The sequence below is a fragment of the Orbicella faveolata genome, unplaced genomic scaffold, assembly GCF_042242905.1.
Source record: "Orbicella faveolata isolate gen_17 unplaced genomic scaffold, um_ofav_v1 contig_48, whole genome shotgun sequence".
In the NCBI taxonomy this organism is placed as follows: Eukaryota; Metazoa; Cnidaria; class Anthozoa; order Scleractinia; family Merulinidae; genus Orbicella; species Orbicella faveolata.
The window spans coordinates 15,537,501-15,555,999 of record NW_028301578.1 but is presented as its reverse complement, the minus strand read 5'-3'; the positions used below and the strand labels follow the sequence as shown (position 1 = coordinate 15,555,999).

At 39.6% G+C, this 18,499-nt stretch overlaps 2 protein-coding genes and 1 pseudogene across 5 annotated transcripts in view; 2 read left to right on the top strand and 1 right to left on the bottom strand.

Annotated features, from left to right (window-relative positions):
- The first annotated feature begins 3,358 nt into the window (after positions 1–3,358).
- On the top strand, positions 3,359–12,956 carry LOC149096686 (uncharacterized). 2 transcript variants are annotated; one of them, XM_089280784.1, is made up of 3 exons: positions 3,359–3,435; positions 11,878–11,970; positions 12,231–12,956. In XM_089280784.1, exons 2-3 carry the CDS (start codon positions 11,901–11,903, stop codon positions 12,686–12,688), a joined length of 528 nt encoding a protein of 175 aa, XP_089136910.1. In that variant the 5' UTR covers positions 3,359–3,435; positions 11,878–11,900; the 3' UTR covers positions 12,689–12,956. The 2 variants fall into 2 exon arrangements, with proteins under 2 accessions (XP_089136910.1, XP_089136911.1); XM_089280785.1 differs by having other exon boundaries at positions 3,359–3,439.
- LOC149096685 (uncharacterized) overlaps positions 3,359–18,499 on the top strand; it is a 21,324-nt gene continuing 6,183 nt past the window's right edge. The window contains exons 1-2 of one of the 3 annotated variants that reach the window (XM_089280789.1): positions 3,359–3,435; positions 18,408–18,490. The gene's annotated coding sequence lies outside the window, so the exon portion shown is untranslated. Of the gene's footprint in view, positions 3,440–18,407; positions 18,495–18,499 lie in introns of all 3 variants that reach the window. The other 2 variants (XM_089280788.1, XM_089280790.1) reach the window with 2 other exon arrangements.
- LOC149096687 (uncharacterized) lies at positions 8,007–11,468 on the bottom strand (annotated as a pseudogene).

Here is an 18,499-nt window from a genome sequence, read left to right as displayed (position 1 = left end):
AGGCAGTTTTAAAATATTCTTGTGTACCTTGTCCCACCCCGCTTCCTTTTTTGCCTTGATTTTCATCGCGATGCACTCCCTGAGAATCATCTCACGAAGCTCTGGAGGGAGACTTTGAATGGCTTTAGAAAGCCCGTCGTCGGAAGACATGGTTCCTTAGAATATAACCTCAGGTTTCATTTCTCTAACTGGTGTGTTTCTTTCTTTCAGCTCGAGCAAAACAAGTTTAAAACCTTTTTTCGCTTTTTCACGCTTGCTGATAAGACGTTGTTTTAGCGCGTTACCGCCGCAGGGCTTGCAGAGACGGTAGTCGCACAGAAGACCGATTCCGCAGACTCTGCAGGGCTCTGGCATTCTCATTCCTTTTTTCAGCTGATAGTTGTGCTTGCCGCAATACGCCCCGTAACAACGCTTTCCGCAGCTTTCTTTCCGGCCCCGCTTCAGCCACCCGCACTTGTTTGGTGCTCGAGTCATTCCGGCTCTCGCGGTATTACACCGGGCTCGCGCGTTTCTAATATGACGCACTCCTTTGTTATGAGTAGTATATAGGGAATTAACCAAATACTATTTCAAAGAGGGAGCTGCATTTAACCGTTTCGCAGCCCCCAGGCTCAACCGGCCCGAGCTTGTGAGGGCCGATCTTGATGATGGGGGCTGTGATAAGGTGAAATAAGGCTCCCTCTGCGAAATGGTATTTGGTTAATTCCCTATATACTACTTGGAACAAATACAGTTTCCGTTCCCGATAACGGCTCCAGTCAATAAGGAAAGGAGAAAATGTCCAGAATTTTGTTTTTTTTAATTCTGCCAGTTAAATTAAACGTTTGTAACTATTACATAAGTACAAACTTGATGTGATCCGTTTTCAACTAAATCAGTAGGTCACAGAATGGATGTTTTACACATACAGACAATAAAATAGGAAGTGATGTGCTTGATGTAACCGGCTTCCCAGACAGAGAACTCGTTCGAGTGGGAATAAGAAGAGGGGGATGATCATGATTAATTAGGTCTTCTATCATGCAGATGTAAGATAGAAGTAAAACATCACGAAACAAACAATCATCCAATAGCAACGTTTACTATTTATTCCCTAACATAAGCCTATAAAAAGAACAGCAAGGCCAGACGGTAAGAAGAACTACAATAAACATGTTCGATAGCTGTACCAAAACGTATTAAAGGTTGGCCATGTACTTAAGCTAACCTTTCAAAAAAAAAAGTACTAAAAAGTTAACCATGGCTAGCTACAACTTTTTTAACATAAAGTTCGGCAAACACGGAGGGACTAGTCACGCTTATTGCCATGCAACCAGCCACAGGGATAAGTCCCATGTCGTGTTTACAAGAGGCAACCTAAGTCGCAGTAACCGACTGCTTTGGTATTTGACTTTTATTTTGGTCGTAGGGACTTAAGTCGTACGACGGGACAATCAAAATTTCATAGCACTAGTCCCTGAGAGTAATATTATGATTTAAAACTAGTTTGAGTTCACGGGGCTAGTGACAGGGACAAAAATTTGGCCGCGGTGATTTTGCGAAGAAAATGGGTAGTTCACACAGAAGGAACTCGTCCCCGGAACTTGTCACACGGACTAATCCTCTCGTGTGTGCCAAGCGAAGAACACCAAGACCAGACACTAAGAATGTGTATAATCAAAATGTCCAATGATGCACAAAACCTACTGAACATCAACTAGGTAAAAAAGTAAATTTTTAATACATAACGTTCCAAAGCTTAACTGTGGTAACTACCTTTTAACTTTAACCTTGAAAAGGATACTAGCCCAACGATAGTGTACAAGTTACACCCGTTTTCACAACTCTAAAGTGCGTTGCAGTGATCGTTAATCGTGTAGGCGATCTGTTGTGCATTCACCAAACGAAGCTTTCAGGTAGCTATGGAAAGGAATTTTAAATTAACAGAATACAACAGGTCAATAAAAGGCGAAGCGATCTACGACGCAGGTCTGTTAAACTGCGCAAACCTTTACTCTAGTTCTGGAGATCACAAGCTATTTTCATCTATTACTCAAGGTTCCACCTGTTATTAATTCCAGGTATAACAAGTCGAATGCGTGCTTTGGTGATCGATAATCGTGTGGGAGATATGGCGCACATTTATTGACGTTGATGTCAGGGAACTAAAAAGGTCTTTAAGCTCAATGTTAACGATCGACATATTGGTTAATTATGGCCGAATTAACCCGCGTTGTAGACCTTTCTCTAGTTGCCAAGAAGATAGTTTTTGATCTATTACGCGGTCTTTATAATAGTATCAGGATTAAGACTGGCATTTAGCTGCGTTTGGTTCTAATAAGTGTAAAGAAACCTTTATGTATAGACATTCGTGTAGATGATTATGTGCGCAATCTTTACCATCGCTAGTAGAAAAAAGCAGTGTTTACGCGGGCAAATGTTCATCCTCTATACTGAGTTCTGCCCTGCATGCACGTTGTCGTAGCAATTAGAAAAAATGTTTTCCCAATTAACAAATTTTTCCTTTGGTGATCATTCACTTATTTCGTCTCATCAACATTTATATTTTTAACTTTGTATTGCTCTTTGCTGGGAAAATGAGATTTGTTTGATCTCTGTTAGTTACAAGGGTGTAAACCGATGGAAAGCTCTGTGAAACAACGCGTCACTGTTTACGTCAGAAATCAACCTGAGCGCCAGAAATGAGAAACATTCTCTCAAGGAGAGCTCCACACATCGTCAAACGGAGTAATTTAAACTTAAGTCAAACTCTCCTTTGCGCTCCTGATTGTAACTTTAAAGATTGGAAAATAACAGAAAGGGACATCAATTGTCCTTGTCACAGGATCCTAAATTTACAATAAAAGGAAATTCCAGATGCTGAGTTGACCCTTATATTTTTTCCCGTTTCGTGCTTAATTCGTGATTACAGAATCATTTATTATTAGGAATAGGATAAGATCAAAATCCTTTTACAACCTCAGTTTAACTTTAAAAAACAAACCTGTCAGACCCAGTGAAGACTTTGGAGTATCGAATTTAACAAGACTTTTGTGTACACGTAAATAAGAAGTGTTTCAAAGTGTTTCTTTCGAGGATCCTGTGGCAAGGAAAATTGATGTCCCTTCCTGTTATTTTCCAATCTATTAATTGCCCAAAGAGGATACATTTTAAATCCTCGCAATGTAGTGGGCCATTCCTAAAGTATTATTTACGACCTCTGTCACTGAAGCTGATATTTTGTTCATGTTGACCATGGCAATTTTAGTCATCCGGTCATCTCGTGACTACAGGTCATTCAAGTTGCGTCAAGAACGGAAGTAGGTTTATTATATGACGCTTTACAGGAAAAATTTTACTTTCACTTTTCCAGTCCATCCAAGGTGCAGCTTGCGTTCACAACACTGATTAGCAAAACCAAACGAGTGATACATCTTGGGACCGTAAAAGCCAATTGTAAGTACGTGCAAGTTCCCTGTTAGACTCCCATTTTAAATTTCATTAAAATAATTTTAGAACTCGGATTGAACCAATGTGAGTACGGTAATATATGTGTCGCATTGAACAAACTGTGTCTTTACGTGATCCAATGTTTTCTTATTTTACGTGTTTAATTTAAAGTAAGTACTGATTTGATCATTCAGTGTTATCAACGGTGCAAATTCAAGCGGTTTTTCATATGCATTTATTATTTAGTTAGATCTTTAAGTTTTAATAAGTCGACTCATTAGATGTTCAAGCTGGAGGACTAACGAGCCTTATTTGCTCAAAGTTAAATGAAGTATCTTTGTACATGTCTATTTACCTGGGGTTGAAACAGCAAATTCTAAGTCTTTAAATTCTTAAATATGTCGTATTCAGAATTGATTTGCCTGGCGAAAGACAATGAGTTCGGTAAATTGCCAATTGTAATTTGCAGTAGTCGCCAAACATCTATGTTCTTTGTTCTCGTGCAAGTGAATTTCTTTTTTTCAATGATCTGTAGCACACAAATTGAGAAATCTCCATCACTATAATTTGCTTCCCTAGTAGAAAAAGTACTGTTTAGGATCGCAAATGTTTCACCCTCTATAAAGTTCCGCCCTGTTATCGTACCAATTGGAAAAAATGTTTTCACTGTAAACAATATTTTTCCTTTCGCGATCGTTCACTCATTTCGTCTGATCAACATTTTTAATTTGTATTGTTTTTTGGGGGGGGGAAATGTTATTTGATCTCTGCTAGCTACAAGGGTGTAAACCGGTGGAATGTACTGTGAAAAAATGCGTCACTTTTTACGTCAGAGTGGGCCAGCGCTGGAAAAATGAGCAACATTCTCTCAAGGAGAGATCCACACATCGTCAAACGGAGTATTTTAAGTTAAAGGAAAAAGTTTATTTCTTGCTCCTGATTGTAACAAGATTGGAAAATAACAGGAAGGGGCGTCAATTTTCCTTGTCACAGGATCCTAAATTTACTGAAAGGAAAGGCTAGATGCTTGTTGACCCTTATTTTTTCCCCGTTTCGTGCTTAATTCGTGATAACAGAGTCATTTATTATTAGGAAGACGAGGAAATCAAAATCTCTTCACTCGCTTAGTTTAACTTTGAAGAACAAGTCTGTTAGCCCCAGTGAAGACTTTGGAGTATCGAATTTAACAAGACTTTAGTGTACACGTAAATAAGAAGTGTTTCAAAGCAGTGTTTCTTTTGGGCACGTGCTTGCCCGAAAAGGATACAATTCAAATGCTCTCGATGTAGTGAGACATTCCTAAAGTATGATTTACGATCTTTGTCACTGAAGCTGATATTTTGTTCATGTTGATCATGGCAATTTTAGTCATCCGGTCATCTCGTGATGCGTCATTCAAGATGCGTCAAGTATGGCAGTAGGTATATTATACAACGTTTACTAGTAAAATTTTACCTTCAGTTTTCCAGTCCATTCAAGGTGCAATTTGCTTTCAGAAGACTGATTAGCAAAACCAAACGAGCGAGAAATTTTAAGGAACGTAGAACCAGTTGTAAGTACGTGCAAGTTATTGTTTAATTATGGGAATAATTTTAGGACACGGATTAAACCAATATAAGTATGATAATTAATTGTTGCATTGAACAAAATGTCTCAGTATCTTATAAATTAAGTTTAATATAAGAAATTATTTATGTAGTTAGATATTAGAGTTTCTATAAATAAACTCATCAACCGTGTAAGCTAAAGGCCTAACAAACTCCAGCTGCTCGTAGTTAAATTAAGTATCTATCTACCTGAAATCTCAACGGGAAATTCCAAGTCTTGAAGCCCTCAGATATGTAATATTCAAAATTGATTTACCTGTCGAAAGAGAATTAGGTAAATTGCCAATAGTAGTTTACAGTAGTCGCCAAACTCGTTCTAATTTTCCTCGCTCTCGTAGAAGTGGATTTTCCCGAGGAGTGTTTTTCAATTTCCATGATCTGCAGCACACAAATTCAAAAACTAATGTTATCACTATAATTTGCTTTCCTTGTAGAAAAAACAAGGGGTAGGAGCGTCAAAGTTTTATTTTTTATAACGTAAAGCCCCGGCGGGAGGTACTTTGAGAATTTCTGGGTGGGGATGTGCCGCTGAGACCCTGGAACCCTTAGCCTATACCAGAGCTAGTTCAGCTGAATTTTGCTACCCTATACTAGAGTAAACTCACCAAATCCCCCCATCTATCGACACTGTTGAGGCTGATTTGCGTAAATTTACGCTTGCCGGTTTGATTTTTTTAATATATTTTTGAGTGGCAATTCCTGGTTTCCTTGGTCTAGATAAAATCTTCAACCAACTAGTCAGTTTTGTGAAAAATGATACCCTATTCTAGACCCAAACACTCTGATTTATTTACCCTATCCTAGAGTAAACTGCTTGAAAACCATACCCTTCACAGCGGCACATACCTATATAGCCCATATATGGCAGTGCCTCCCCCACCCCCCGGGCTTAAAGCGCTGTTATCGTGCCAATGGGCAGAATTTGTATCTGTTAATAGTATGCTTCCTTTGGTGAGTTTTCACTAGTTTCGTCTGACCGACATGTTCAATTTTGTATTGCTCTTTTGTGGGAAAATGAGATTTGATCTCTGCTAGCTACAGGAGTTTAAACCGCTGTAAAGCAATGTGGAATAACAAGTCATTGTTTAGGTAAGGGTGGAACCAGCGCCGGAAATGAACAGCATTCTCTGAAATGAAAGCTCCACACATCGTCAAACGGAGCAAGTTCATCTGAAGTCAATTGAAACTTTTTTTGCGCTAATTGTAAAGAAGCATTATTAAAAAATTCACCATAACAGGAAGGGAAATTAACTTTCCTTGAAACAGGGTGCTAAATTTAGTGAAGGGAAACTCTAGATATAGCAATGGGTGCGAACGTCCTTAATATCACACTTTTGGAAGTAAAGATCGTTAACAGATTTTATTTGAATTCCTGGAACCTTTACATGAGAATAAGACATATTTTCTTCTCTCTTTTATTTGTCTTATGAAATTTTGGTATTAGATTTAACTTTACAGGATAAAAACGGGTTTAATACCTCGTCAGACAAATTCTGGCGATATACATTTGGAAGCAATGAACTTAAGTAGCAATAACAGCATAAAGTCATTACAAATTATAACATAAATAGGACCCTGCACGCGTTCTGATTGATCAAAAACCCATCTTTTATCAGAGTATAAAACATAGAAAAAGCGTGTTGTATTATTTTTTGCCACATTACTTCTATATCATAAAGCAAATTCAGAAGCCTAAGCCTACTTCGGACATTTGAGAACACTCGAGAAGTGTAGAAAATACTCGCCTGTGGCTCGTGTTTTCTACATTTCCCTCGTGTTCTCAAATGCCCATCGTGTTTTATCACAGTGTAATACACGGCTTAGGCTTCTGTAATTGTTAAATAATGATTGACGCTGCAATGCCTAATCTAATAATGACAAAACAAATTGTACCTAGCACAATAACTACATACACACAAAAGCGCCAAGTGCATCTAAAGGAATTATAGAACAAAAGCAAAAGATAAAAAAAGACGTTCGTTAATATCATAATATCCAACTGGCCATTCTAGTTTTCTCGTTTATTGGTTTGAGTTTTCAGGACGTTCAGAGTCGGGTGCCAACTTGTCTTGCCAATCGATAGGAATCGATGAATTGCTTTTCTGCGACTATCGATTGATCATCGATTGATTGATACCAATCGATACCGATTAACTAATTTTATCGATTAATATCGATCCATTAACTGCTTTTCCGATCGTCGATTTCCATCGATTGGACACCCCAGAATATGTTGGTGTGAGTCCCTTTTTTCCTACTCAGTGCTTGTCGAGACCTCACCTTGCATTAGATATATATTCGAAATGATGGCAGTTTGAGTTGTATTCTCGCCCTATTAACATATGAGCATAGGCGATGGAGAATCTGCTTTCGCGTCCCCGTTATTTCAGCAAAATAACAGTTGACAACTACCAATACCACCGACAGTCGACCGATACACCACCGATTGCTGATTGCAACATATCGGTCGAGGCGTCGGCCGAGTGTCGACCGACATGCCGACCAAGTGCCGACCGATAGTGTCGACCAACGGTCAATCAACTTGAAGAACATGTGGACCGACACTCGGCCGACTCGCGGTCGACAGACGCCTTAATTCCACATGACCCTGTAGTTTTTCCCTTCTAGTGCTTAATTCGTGATTACAAAGTCATTTATTATTCGGAAGATGATGAGATAAAAATATTTTCATTCCCGTATTTTAAGTTTTGAGAACAAACCTTTGAACCGCCCCGAAGACTTCGGAGGGTAACCAGAGTTTTATGTACAGGTATACAAGACACGTTCCACAAAAGAAATATACTCTATGCGCGAAATCAAGGTCGATTTGTTTTAAGCAGAAACAGGATCTCTAATTTGAACTCACATGTTTGGCTATTGTTATTGTCTATTGTCTATCAACTTTATTGGTCATAAAATTACAATATAATTAAAAGAAGAAAAGGACCAATAGGAATTGCGCAAACGGGAAAATAAAGTTACCCATGCGAGGCGCAACCCTAGAAGCTAGTAAGAATGGTGATAGAAAATCTTAAATTTGATAAAAATTACAATAAAATCTAATAATTACTTATAGTTAAAAAATTATAGTTAAATCTAATTAATTACAATAGTTTAAGACAAGATGCGGATAATATTAGTCACAGAAAATTAAGAGCGGTGGCAAGGGCAGTTACGGAAGAGGAACCAGGAGCAGGGCGTGTCAATATCATAGGTAGTGTCCAGTAAAGTGAAATAAGTGGCGTGCAAAAAAATATTTGAATAAACTTGGGCTAGAAAATTTGTCTTGAGGGGCGAGATTACAGATAGTGTTCCAGGGTTTTACAATTCTATTGAAAAAAGAAGCTTGAAAAGTTGCGGTTTTACAGTAAGCAGGTTTTAGTACGAGGGTGGGGTTCTTAGAGCGGGACCGGCCATGTGTGGTAAAAGTAACATATCGTTCAATTTTTAGGTCAGTATATCCAGAAATACAGTTATAGAGAAATAAAAGATCTCTCAGTTCCCTGTCATATGTTAGTGGTAACAAGCGAAGAGTCAGCAATCGTTGTTTGTAGGACATCTCGCCGATTCTAGTTCTTAGTATCCAGCGAGTGGCGCGCCTCTGGACTCTTTCTAAGATTGTTCTCAAATTGACACTAGCAGGAGACCAAACCTCCGTGGCATAAGTAAGCTGTGACTTCACGAGAGATAGATAAAGTGTCCGTCTTACTTTGATGTCGGTCATAAGTGGGCAAGTTCTTTTTAAGAGTCCCAGCATTCTATTAGCCTTGAGTACAATACGCGTTACATGCGAGTCCCACGTTAGATTTTTAGTAATAGTTACACCGAGGTCTTTTTCTTCCTGAACGCGTTGTATGTTTACCTCGCCAAGGTGATATTCATGATTTACAGGTGTTTTCTTTCGCGTAATTGTTAGCACTTTGCATTTGGAGGCGTTGAACTTCATATTTGATTCGTGGCTCCAGGTGTTTAAACTTGTCAGATCCTGCTGGAGAATAGCACAGTCCTTTACTGACAAAATAGTACGGTGCAGCTTGGTATCACCGGCATACAGAGCGGTGCTGGTTTGCTCATGGATGACATCAGGGAGGTCATTGATAAATATCACAAAGAGGAGTGGGCCGACAAGACTACCCTGAGGTACACCGGAAGTGACCGGTAGACGCTCAGAGGCGGTGCCGTCAATCCCAACTCTCTGCGATCTGTCCTTTAGGTAGTCAGAAAACCAATCTAACAGTTGACCTGTGACACCGTACCATTTCAGCTTTTCAATAAGAATGACGTGATCAACTGTCTCGAAGGCCTTGGCAAAATCAAGGTACAAAATATCCGTCTGCTTATTTTTGTCGAGTGCCTCCCCAATTGAATGGAGTACGGATAAGAGTTGCGAAGAGCATGAACGGGAACGCATGAATCCGTGTTGTAAGGATGTAATAGATTGCGAGACATGGGAATAAAGTCTATTACAAACGCAGCGTTCCATAACTTTACTCACAATTGGTAAAAGTGAGATTGGTCTGTAATTTTCAGCTGGCTCTAAAAGATCTTTTTTATGAACCGGAGTAACATCAGCTGACTTCCATTCTGATGGGAACCGCCCAGTACGCAGAGAATGGTTGAATAGGGAACAAAGACTTGGCGCGATCTGCTCACTGCACTCTTTAAGAATACGCGCAGAAATTCCATCGGGGCCAGTGGCTTTTGACGGATCCAAAATAAACAAGCAATCTCTCACCTCGTTGAAAGATAGTGTGATCTCAGAAAGTTCCGTATTTATTCTCATGGGATACATTTGCAAACTGCGTGCTTTGTCCTGCTTGGATGATGTAAACACAGAGCAGAAATAAGCATTAAAAAGCTCAGCTTTTTCGGCTGCAGTTTTTGCTGATTTCCCGTCAAAGGTGATCTCAGTATTCGAGCCCGGTCGATGATGTAGGATAGCTTTGTGATAGTTCCAGAATAGTTTAGGGTTTTCCTTTAAAGAGCCTTCAATTTTAAGGAGATAGTCGCGATGTTTTTGTCGAACAAGTTTCTTGATTTCATTGCTTAAAGATCTAAGCTTTAGCTTCCGTTCCACGGTTTTGTTTTCACGATATTTCCTCAGGGCACGGTACTTTCTGCGTAATGCAGACTTAACTTCCCTGTCTATCCAAGGAGGAGAGTTGGTGTTTCTAATGGTCTTCATTGGGACACATTCAGCAACTGCTGCTAGAAATAAATCTTTCCACCGAGACCAATAGATGTCAACATCGTCGGAGTGCGACATGTCAGAAGGTAGCAGCTGTAGGCGACTTCGCAGATCGTCAAAATCTGCCCTTTTGTAGTCGTACGTTTTACGGCGCACACGCTTTGATCGCTTGAATTTCAGTCGGATAAAAAAGTCCACCAAATAATGGTCAGAGGGAAATTCATTTTGCAAAGGAGAAGTTGTAGAAACATGGTCTATGACTTCGGAGAAGTTACATAGAAGCAGATCAAGTTTGTTTCCAGCAATATGCGTTGGACCTTTGATAAACTGACGAAGAAAATTATCCTCCATAAGGTCAGAAAAAGCTTCCTCTTCCGCCGTTCCGCGTAAGCTAGTTGAGGTAGACTCGTCCAGGACCATTTAATTGATGGAAGATTGAAATCGCCAACTAAGACCATACAGGCCATTTCGGAATTTTGTTGAAGAGAGTGGTTCAGCAGATTTAGATCGTCAGGACCAGGATCTGGATGATAAAATGTGTAAAGGATAACTGGTTTAGAGCTATCCTTAAACAGCTCAACGGCTACAAGTTCGATTTGTTCTCTCTCTAAGTCAAAGCGGCGGTTAGACCGGATGTCAATTTTAACAGCAATCAGCACTCCACCTCCGGTCTTTCCTGTTCTATCCTTACGATAGATGTTATACCCAGTAAGTATTTCAGATGATAGCACTGTGTCGTTGAGCCATGTCTCGCAAATGGACACAACATCGTACGAGCGGCGGTAAACCAACTGTTGTAAAATAGTTAATTTGCATATTTTGCACGAAGGATTACCATCAAGCGGGACGAAAGCTTTGACACTTCTTGCGTTTAAATAAAGGACGCTCAAACCGGCGCTGGTTTGATAGTTGAGCTTTCTTGGAGGTCCTGGGTTAGGACAAATGTCGCCACTGATGGTTAAGCAGCTAAGTTGGAATGAAGAGGTGGAGTTTGGATAGCGACTGATCCTGGCACTAAAATATTTCTTGACTTTCATTCGGATGAAATCAACTTTGCACTGTAGTGAGCTGTTGTAGGTTGAAATTCGCCTCTGGGATCCATATGTGAGCATATTGGAAACCCCGGGAGTGTTAGGAATGCGAATATAAATCTGCCAGTCAAGAGTCCACAAGTTGAACAGCAAGAATACGAGAATTATTTCGGAGCGCATGGAGCGCATGGAGCCGTGACTGCCCGCCATCTTGGAATCGTTATTAATTAATTCAGTTGTCTGACAAAAGAGAAGTAAAGCTCCTTGCACTGCAGTGCAAATCGACAAAAAAAAAAAAATTCTTTTCGTTTTCAAAGCAATATTGATATCCTCTTAGATCTTTCTCTCATTTTGTCTGACCGACATTTTGTTTTGTTATCACTGAAGAAATAATATTTGATCACTATTGGGTAGAAGAAGCTGCAAGACGATGAAGATGTAAAGTACTGTGAAATATTTCATGGCTGTTTGTTGATCCTAATTTTCTCACTGATCCTTTGTTCTTACTGTTGCATTTTCCTACTGATCTTACGTTCCTACTTATCCCTTTGTTTCGACTTATCCTACGTTCGGACTGATTCTGTACTTCTAATCTCTCTGCTATGATTATTTTATTTTCTAGATTCTCGTACCGTGCTGCACATCATGGACCAAAGGTTAATTTTTGTGGCTATGATGCTCTTGATCATGATACTCCCTTCCATTGCTGCATTGGGTAAGAAGACGTTTATTTTATTTATTTACTTTTTTTGTTTAAAATCTGTATCAGTTAAATTCAGTCGAGATAATTTTTTTTGGAGGCGGGGATAGCTGAAAGTGTGAAAAAGAAAGGAAAAGAGCATTACAACTTGCAAAAAGAGTCAGTATTTGAGTACGAAACAATAGTTTGAAAATGACGCAATTTATTTTATAAATGTAAGTTTGTACATCAATTCACTGATTCATTTACTAACTCTTCCACTCATATATCTTTAGATTCCTGGGTCAAAGTGAATTCCCGTCCTGTATGTTTTGGCGCCAAGGATAACACGTTTGGCAGTTTCAACGTTCCTTACGGTGGCAAGATAGCAGCTGTAAAATTGGTCTACCTAAGCGGTTACGTGACTTGCTCTAAAAGCGTATTTTCCTACTGGTCTTTCTGGGGCTGTGGTAACAATCCTTCAGTACCAAAACACGTCAATGTAATCATAACAACTCCAAGCAATACCATTATTACGCCAGTAAGCCCGTTCCTCAAGAATCACCCTGGAAAGTGGTACGAGTTACCCGAATATAACTCGTTTTCTCCTGAGATTATCCTGCCGCGTTTTTCTCCTTACTCGGTGAGCTCGGGCCAAGAGTTGCGAGTGTGGTATGGTGAGGATTTGGCGGGCAGCACTGAAAGCGACAATGAAGGACTGGTCTGCTGTGATGTTTATGGCCTCTATATCTAAAAATACTGGCACGTTTTCAGTTACAAGAGTCAGGCAAATTTTTTGACTGAAAGTATTCAATTTTCACTTTCTAGTTGCAGCAATTAAGAGCTCAATTAATTCTTGTAATATTTAGTATTAGAGAAATTGCTTCGTGTACTTGAAGGGAAAGGGAAAGCGGAGATAAGAAATGTAGAAAGCTGTTAAACGAATGTGTTTAAAGTAAGTGATTTGATGGCAATATTATTGTACACCATAAGGCTAAGCACATAAACAAGCTAAAATAAAACGAGGACATAAATGAAAAAAAGTTGTTCATCGTTTCTCTTCTGCTTTACAGTTGCATGGGTCATCACGGAATTCCTCATTTTCGAAATAAGGTGTAGATATAAGGTGCAAAAATAAGATGCAGAAATAAGGTGCAGAAAGTAGGTGCAGAAATAAGGCGCAAAAATAAGGTGCAGAAATGATCTGCAAAAATAAGGTGCAGAAATAAAATGCAGAAATAAGGTGTAGAAATAAGGTGCAGAATCCCGTGCAAAATGTGTAGCCGTGCAAGAAAAGTCACAATGTGCATGGAGGTAGGGCTTAGTAAGGACCGCAGAAACCATTTTAAAATGGTAGGGCTAGGGCTAAGAAACATGGCCTACGAAAAATATGTGTCACCCAGGTAATCTGGACGATCATATAAATTTTTTCTTTGTCAAATATGAAAAGGCCAAGTAAATCTCTCTTTACTATTGTTAGGACGAATTACAACAATGACATAAAAATGCTACTTGCTCTTTTTTTTTCTTTATCCCGTAGAGTTAAGACCCCACATCCACAAATCTAAAAATATAGGCACCCAATGTCTACATGTAATATAAACACAGCAGATTCAAAAGTAGAGCTCCAAATCCAATTCAAGCGCACATGATAGTTTCCATAATTTCTAAACGTGGTGAGAGATGAACGTTAAATTTGGATCGGTTTTAGGGGACTAAAATTCACGATCAAGTATAACGCAGTTGGCGTGCAAATCTACCACGCCACTTGAAAATAAGCCATTTCCGTGTTACCTTTAGCCTGTTTCACAAAGCGAGTCCGGGGACCCATCCTTTCAAATGAAAACGAGATTTCGTTCACATGCAAATTAAACCCATTGTCATATGAATGGTTGGAACACCAGGCCGGCCTCGCTTGGATAGTGAGGCTTAAGGCAACTCGGAAATGGGCTATTAGGCAATAGATCGACATGTAGGAATCAAAATAGCGGAGCGCGATAAAATACGTGTGAACTCTGTGAGAGTAGACAAGGAAAATCACCTGATCTCCAAAGATTACTGAAGAAATGTTACAACCGTTACTAGATCACATCCTCCGATATCCATTTTCTGTAATCTTAATTGTTCTTACTCCAACGAATATTGAATATTACATGTAACGACGGTCGCGGAAGTAGCATGTATCAGGTGATTAGCCCGCTTGGTTCCACATGAACTGATGACAACTGATTTAATGACAAATGGTTGCAGAACCGATTTAATGTGATGCGTGTTCACTATCAGCTAATTCAATAGACCGGTCAAATACAATGGTATTCGACAATAAAAATGTTTAACAAAACGAGCTGCTTGTCGTTGTACACCTTAGATCTGGATGTCATGAATTTCCTTTTAGGTATGCGGACCACATACCCTGGTATTCGATAATTAATTGTATACCCAAGATCTGGATGTCATGAATTTCCTTTCGGGTATGTGAATCCCACACAGATGGTCTCTTACTAATGAATAACAAGAGTTCTTCAGGTTCCTTCTGATAAATCCGTCGGTAAAAGTAATTAAAGTAAAACTCTATTTAGCCACCAGGCCAGCCTTCGTGATAACGCTAGTAACATATAACGAATATTAAACTTGATCGAGGTCCTTAAAGAGATCCACTCCTAAATATTTATTTTGTTCATAGTGTTTTTTTTATCGTGCATTTCTCCTTTGCGCGGGACCTCCAATTGTTTTCCTCTTTGGACTCATTGAAGAACACCGTCTGATTATTGACTTCGCTGGGAGCCTAGGAAGCGTAGGCGCGGTCGTCCACACTACACCGGAGGAATTTAAAAACACAACAATCACCGGTCGTTTCATATCTTTGTTTGAAGAAATCTTGGCCAGCGAAATCACGTGGTTCTCCTGATCCTATCGTGTTCGAAAAGGTCCAATTTAAAATGTTTTTCATCCACATGAAAACTCGAAACCGGTGTTTTCACTGAATTTCTCCGGTTTGAAGAGCGTTTACGAAAAGCTTCATTTTCGTGACGGATTACTCTGGACAGTAGGCCTAACCGTAGAAATAATTTGTATGCGTTTTTAAATTCCTCCGGCGTAGTGTGGACGGAATCTGGAACAAACCACCAAACAAACGGTTTAATGACCAAAACAAAGGCTCTACAAGTGTGTTCAGTAAACCTTTGAACATTTCATAGCCGTCCTCTGCAAAACAACAACGCAAAATGACCGCGAACGCGAACAATGAAACGAACTGTTAATTTTTCGTATTTCAATTTAGAATTGAACGCTGTCATTACAATACATATTTAGTCTGAGCGAGGTTTTAGAGCCATAGGCATCCTCGAAAAATTCAGTTTACAAGGCGTTGTCCTCGGAGTCGCCGTCGTCATTGTTAAGATCCCTATATTTGCATCTCGGATGCTGGAAGGTCGATACACTTGTTTAACGTGGGGTCTGTCATTCTAACTGGCTGCTTTGTGCTTTGCTTGTGTTTTATCCCAAGACTAGTCGAACGCAGATGAGAGTATCGTGTAAAAACCGTAACAAATCGCATAAATTGCTGCTCTTTGCCATGGTTCTTTTCAATCCGGCGATTAAGTTGTCGAGCGTTTCGGTAGGAAGTTTTTCCCTAATGCTGAAGCAATCTCGTTTACGTAACTTCCCCGATGCAATACCTTTTCATCTTCCCCTTTACTACACGGCAATCGTTTGCATCTTCCTCTTAAGGCTTTGAACACTCAGAGGTCATCGTCATCGCGATATCAATAACGTCCTTGAACATGGCGAGTTGATACTCGGGGCTTTCCTACTCCAAACCAAGTAATTATTACAGTATTTCTCTTTCCATAGCTTCCAGCTCTCGGGGATCTCGCCACTTCATTGACCTCAAATCTAAATGTTGCGGAGACAATGATATCTGCTGGAATAACATTGAAAATTGTGATGCTTTAGGCAGCGAGGCATCGGAAGTTATTTTCGCCCGTAAGCATTCGTAGACGGTATACGTTGTCGACGAATTAGCACTACCCTTTCGCTGCAACATGTAATATTAGATGGCAGAGAGAACCTTAAACGAACTTCGTCAATGCAATCAAGGCTTAATCTGGCTACTGTAACTCAAGATACACAAGGTGAACGCGTATTCTAATATGCAACTGTATGTATAGCATAAATTACAAAGCCATTACAGAACATGTTTAGTATATTAGGCCTTAAATTAATGTATGTCTGCCATTTTGAATAATCAAATTCAGCCGGTATCAGAAACTCGTTTGTCCAGTTTGGCAACGACGTCGGTGCTTTCTCAATGGCTCACAGCCAAGCCTTTTGTTCCTTCGCTTTATGAGTGTAACACCACCAGGATGGTTGGGCGGCCAGTTAACTCCACCACAATATACACATTTCTTTTAATCTCTCTTAAAACAATACCTCCTTGATATACAATCAAGTATTTCTCCTCAATCATCCCCCTCTCATGCCCCTCGCATCCTACATCTCATTAATCCCCCACATATACCTACACATCCTACACAGCTTTCATCGTATTAATTCCCAACATATACCTACACAGCCCACATCTCATGAATTTCTCACACTTACCTTCACAGTTTGCATTTCATTAAATCGTTTCTAGAGTCATTACTCATTATATTCAGTGGTTACCAACTCATGTAGAGCCAAGTAGTCTTATGAGATAAATTGACTATCGCTGTTCAAATTATTTGTTCACTTGTAGCCTGCGAATAGGCTCCCGTTTGGGTTAATGGGTTTAGTGCGAGCTCGCCAAGCTGGTATAGGATGATCGGGGAGGGCCGAGTGCGGAATGGTGACGAGGGGGAGCGCAATTCGCGGAATTGTTTTTTTCCGCGCTAAACGGCTCGCTTCGCTCGCCGGAATTTTTTTTCCGCCCTCGCTGGGAGCCTGTTCGTAGGCTAGTTAATTTGCCGTGCGTTCAGCCATTCGAACGGATACCGTAAGGAACGTTTTCGCTTGAGAGGTCACATATTTTCCGATGCATTTTTGTAGCTGAATCGGCAAAGTTCTTCTTTTAACGACGCTTTTAGGGTCGAGAAAGTAAAATTAGCGATGTACTTACTTCTTTTTACGCGACGCGTGCAATTGGTGAAAAAAAATTCTCCGTAACGCGTGATTTAATAGAAAAATTCAGCGTGATGCGTGATTGGTACCCCACCTTTGCCACCCTCTCTATAACTCGAGTCATTGGATGGTCAAGCTAGAGGCCAAACAATTTACAGTTGCTGGAAGTTAAACTATCTATCTACCTATCTATCTCCCTAGAGTCAGAACGAGAAATTCCAAGTCTTCAAAATCTTAAGTATGTCATATTCAAAATTTATTTGCCTGTCGAAAGAGAACGAGTTTGGTAAATTGTTAATTGTAACTTGTGGTAGTCGCCAAACTTCCATATTATTTCCTTTTGTGCAAGTGAATTTTGTCGCAGTGTCTGGCGATTTCTCTGATCTGTAGCACACTAATTAAGAAAACCCCATCACTATGATTTGCTTCCCTACTAGAAAAAGCAGTGTTTAGGAGGGCAAATGTTCATCCTCTATAAAGTTCTGCCCTGCATGCATGTTATCGTACCAATTAGGAAAAATGTTTTCCCAGTTGACAAAATTTTTCCTTTGGTGATCATTCACTCATTTCGTCTCATCGACATTTACATTTTTAACTTTGTATTGCTCTTTGCTGGGAAAATGAGATTTATTTGATCTCTGTTAGCTACAAGGGTGTAAACCGATGGAAAGCTCTGTGAAAAATGCGTCACTCTTTACGTCAGAGATGAACCTGAGAGCCGGAAATGAGAAACATTCTCTCAAGGTGAGATCCACACATCGTCAAACGGAGTATTTTAAGTTAAAGTAAAACTTTCCTTCGTGCTCCTGATTGTAAATTAAAAGAATGGACAATAACAGGAAGAGACATCAATTTTCCTTGTCACAAGATCCTAAATTTACAATAAAAGGAAATTCTAGATGTTGAGTTGACCCTTACTTTTTTCCCGTTTCGTGCTTAATTCGTGATTACAGAATCATTTATTATTAGAAATAGGAGGAGATCAAAATCTTTTTACTAGCTAAGTTTATCTTTGAAGAACAAGCCTGTGATCCCCGATGAAGACTTTGTGTACACGTAAATAAGAAGTGTTTCAAAGCAGTGTTTCTTTTGAGGATCCTGTGGCAAGGAAAATTGATGTCCCTTCCTGTTATTTTCCAATCTATTAATTGCCCAAAGAGGATTCATTTTAAATCCTCCTAATGTAGTGGGACATTCCTAAAGTATTATTTACGACCTCTGTCACTGAAGCTGATATTTTGTTCATGTTGACCATGGCAATTTTAGTCATCCGGTCATCTCGTGACTACGGGTCATTCAAGTTGCGTCAAGAACGGAAGTAAGTATATTATATGACGCTTTACAGGAAAAAAATTTTACTTTCACTTTTCCAGTCCATTCAAGGTGCAGCTTGCGTTCACAACACTGATTAGCAAAACCAAACGAGTGATACATCTTGGGACCGTAAAAGCCAATTTTAAGTACG

Coding starts and splice junctions, on each gene's coding strand:
- LOC149096686 (XM_089280784.1), top strand. CDS start 11,901: ATGGACCAAAGGTTAATTTTTGTGGCTATGATGCTCTTGATCATGATA. Junction 11,971..12,230: donor CCCTTCCATTGCTGCATTGG/GTAAGAAGACGT, acceptor ATATATCTTTAG/ATTCCTGGGTCAAAGTGAAT.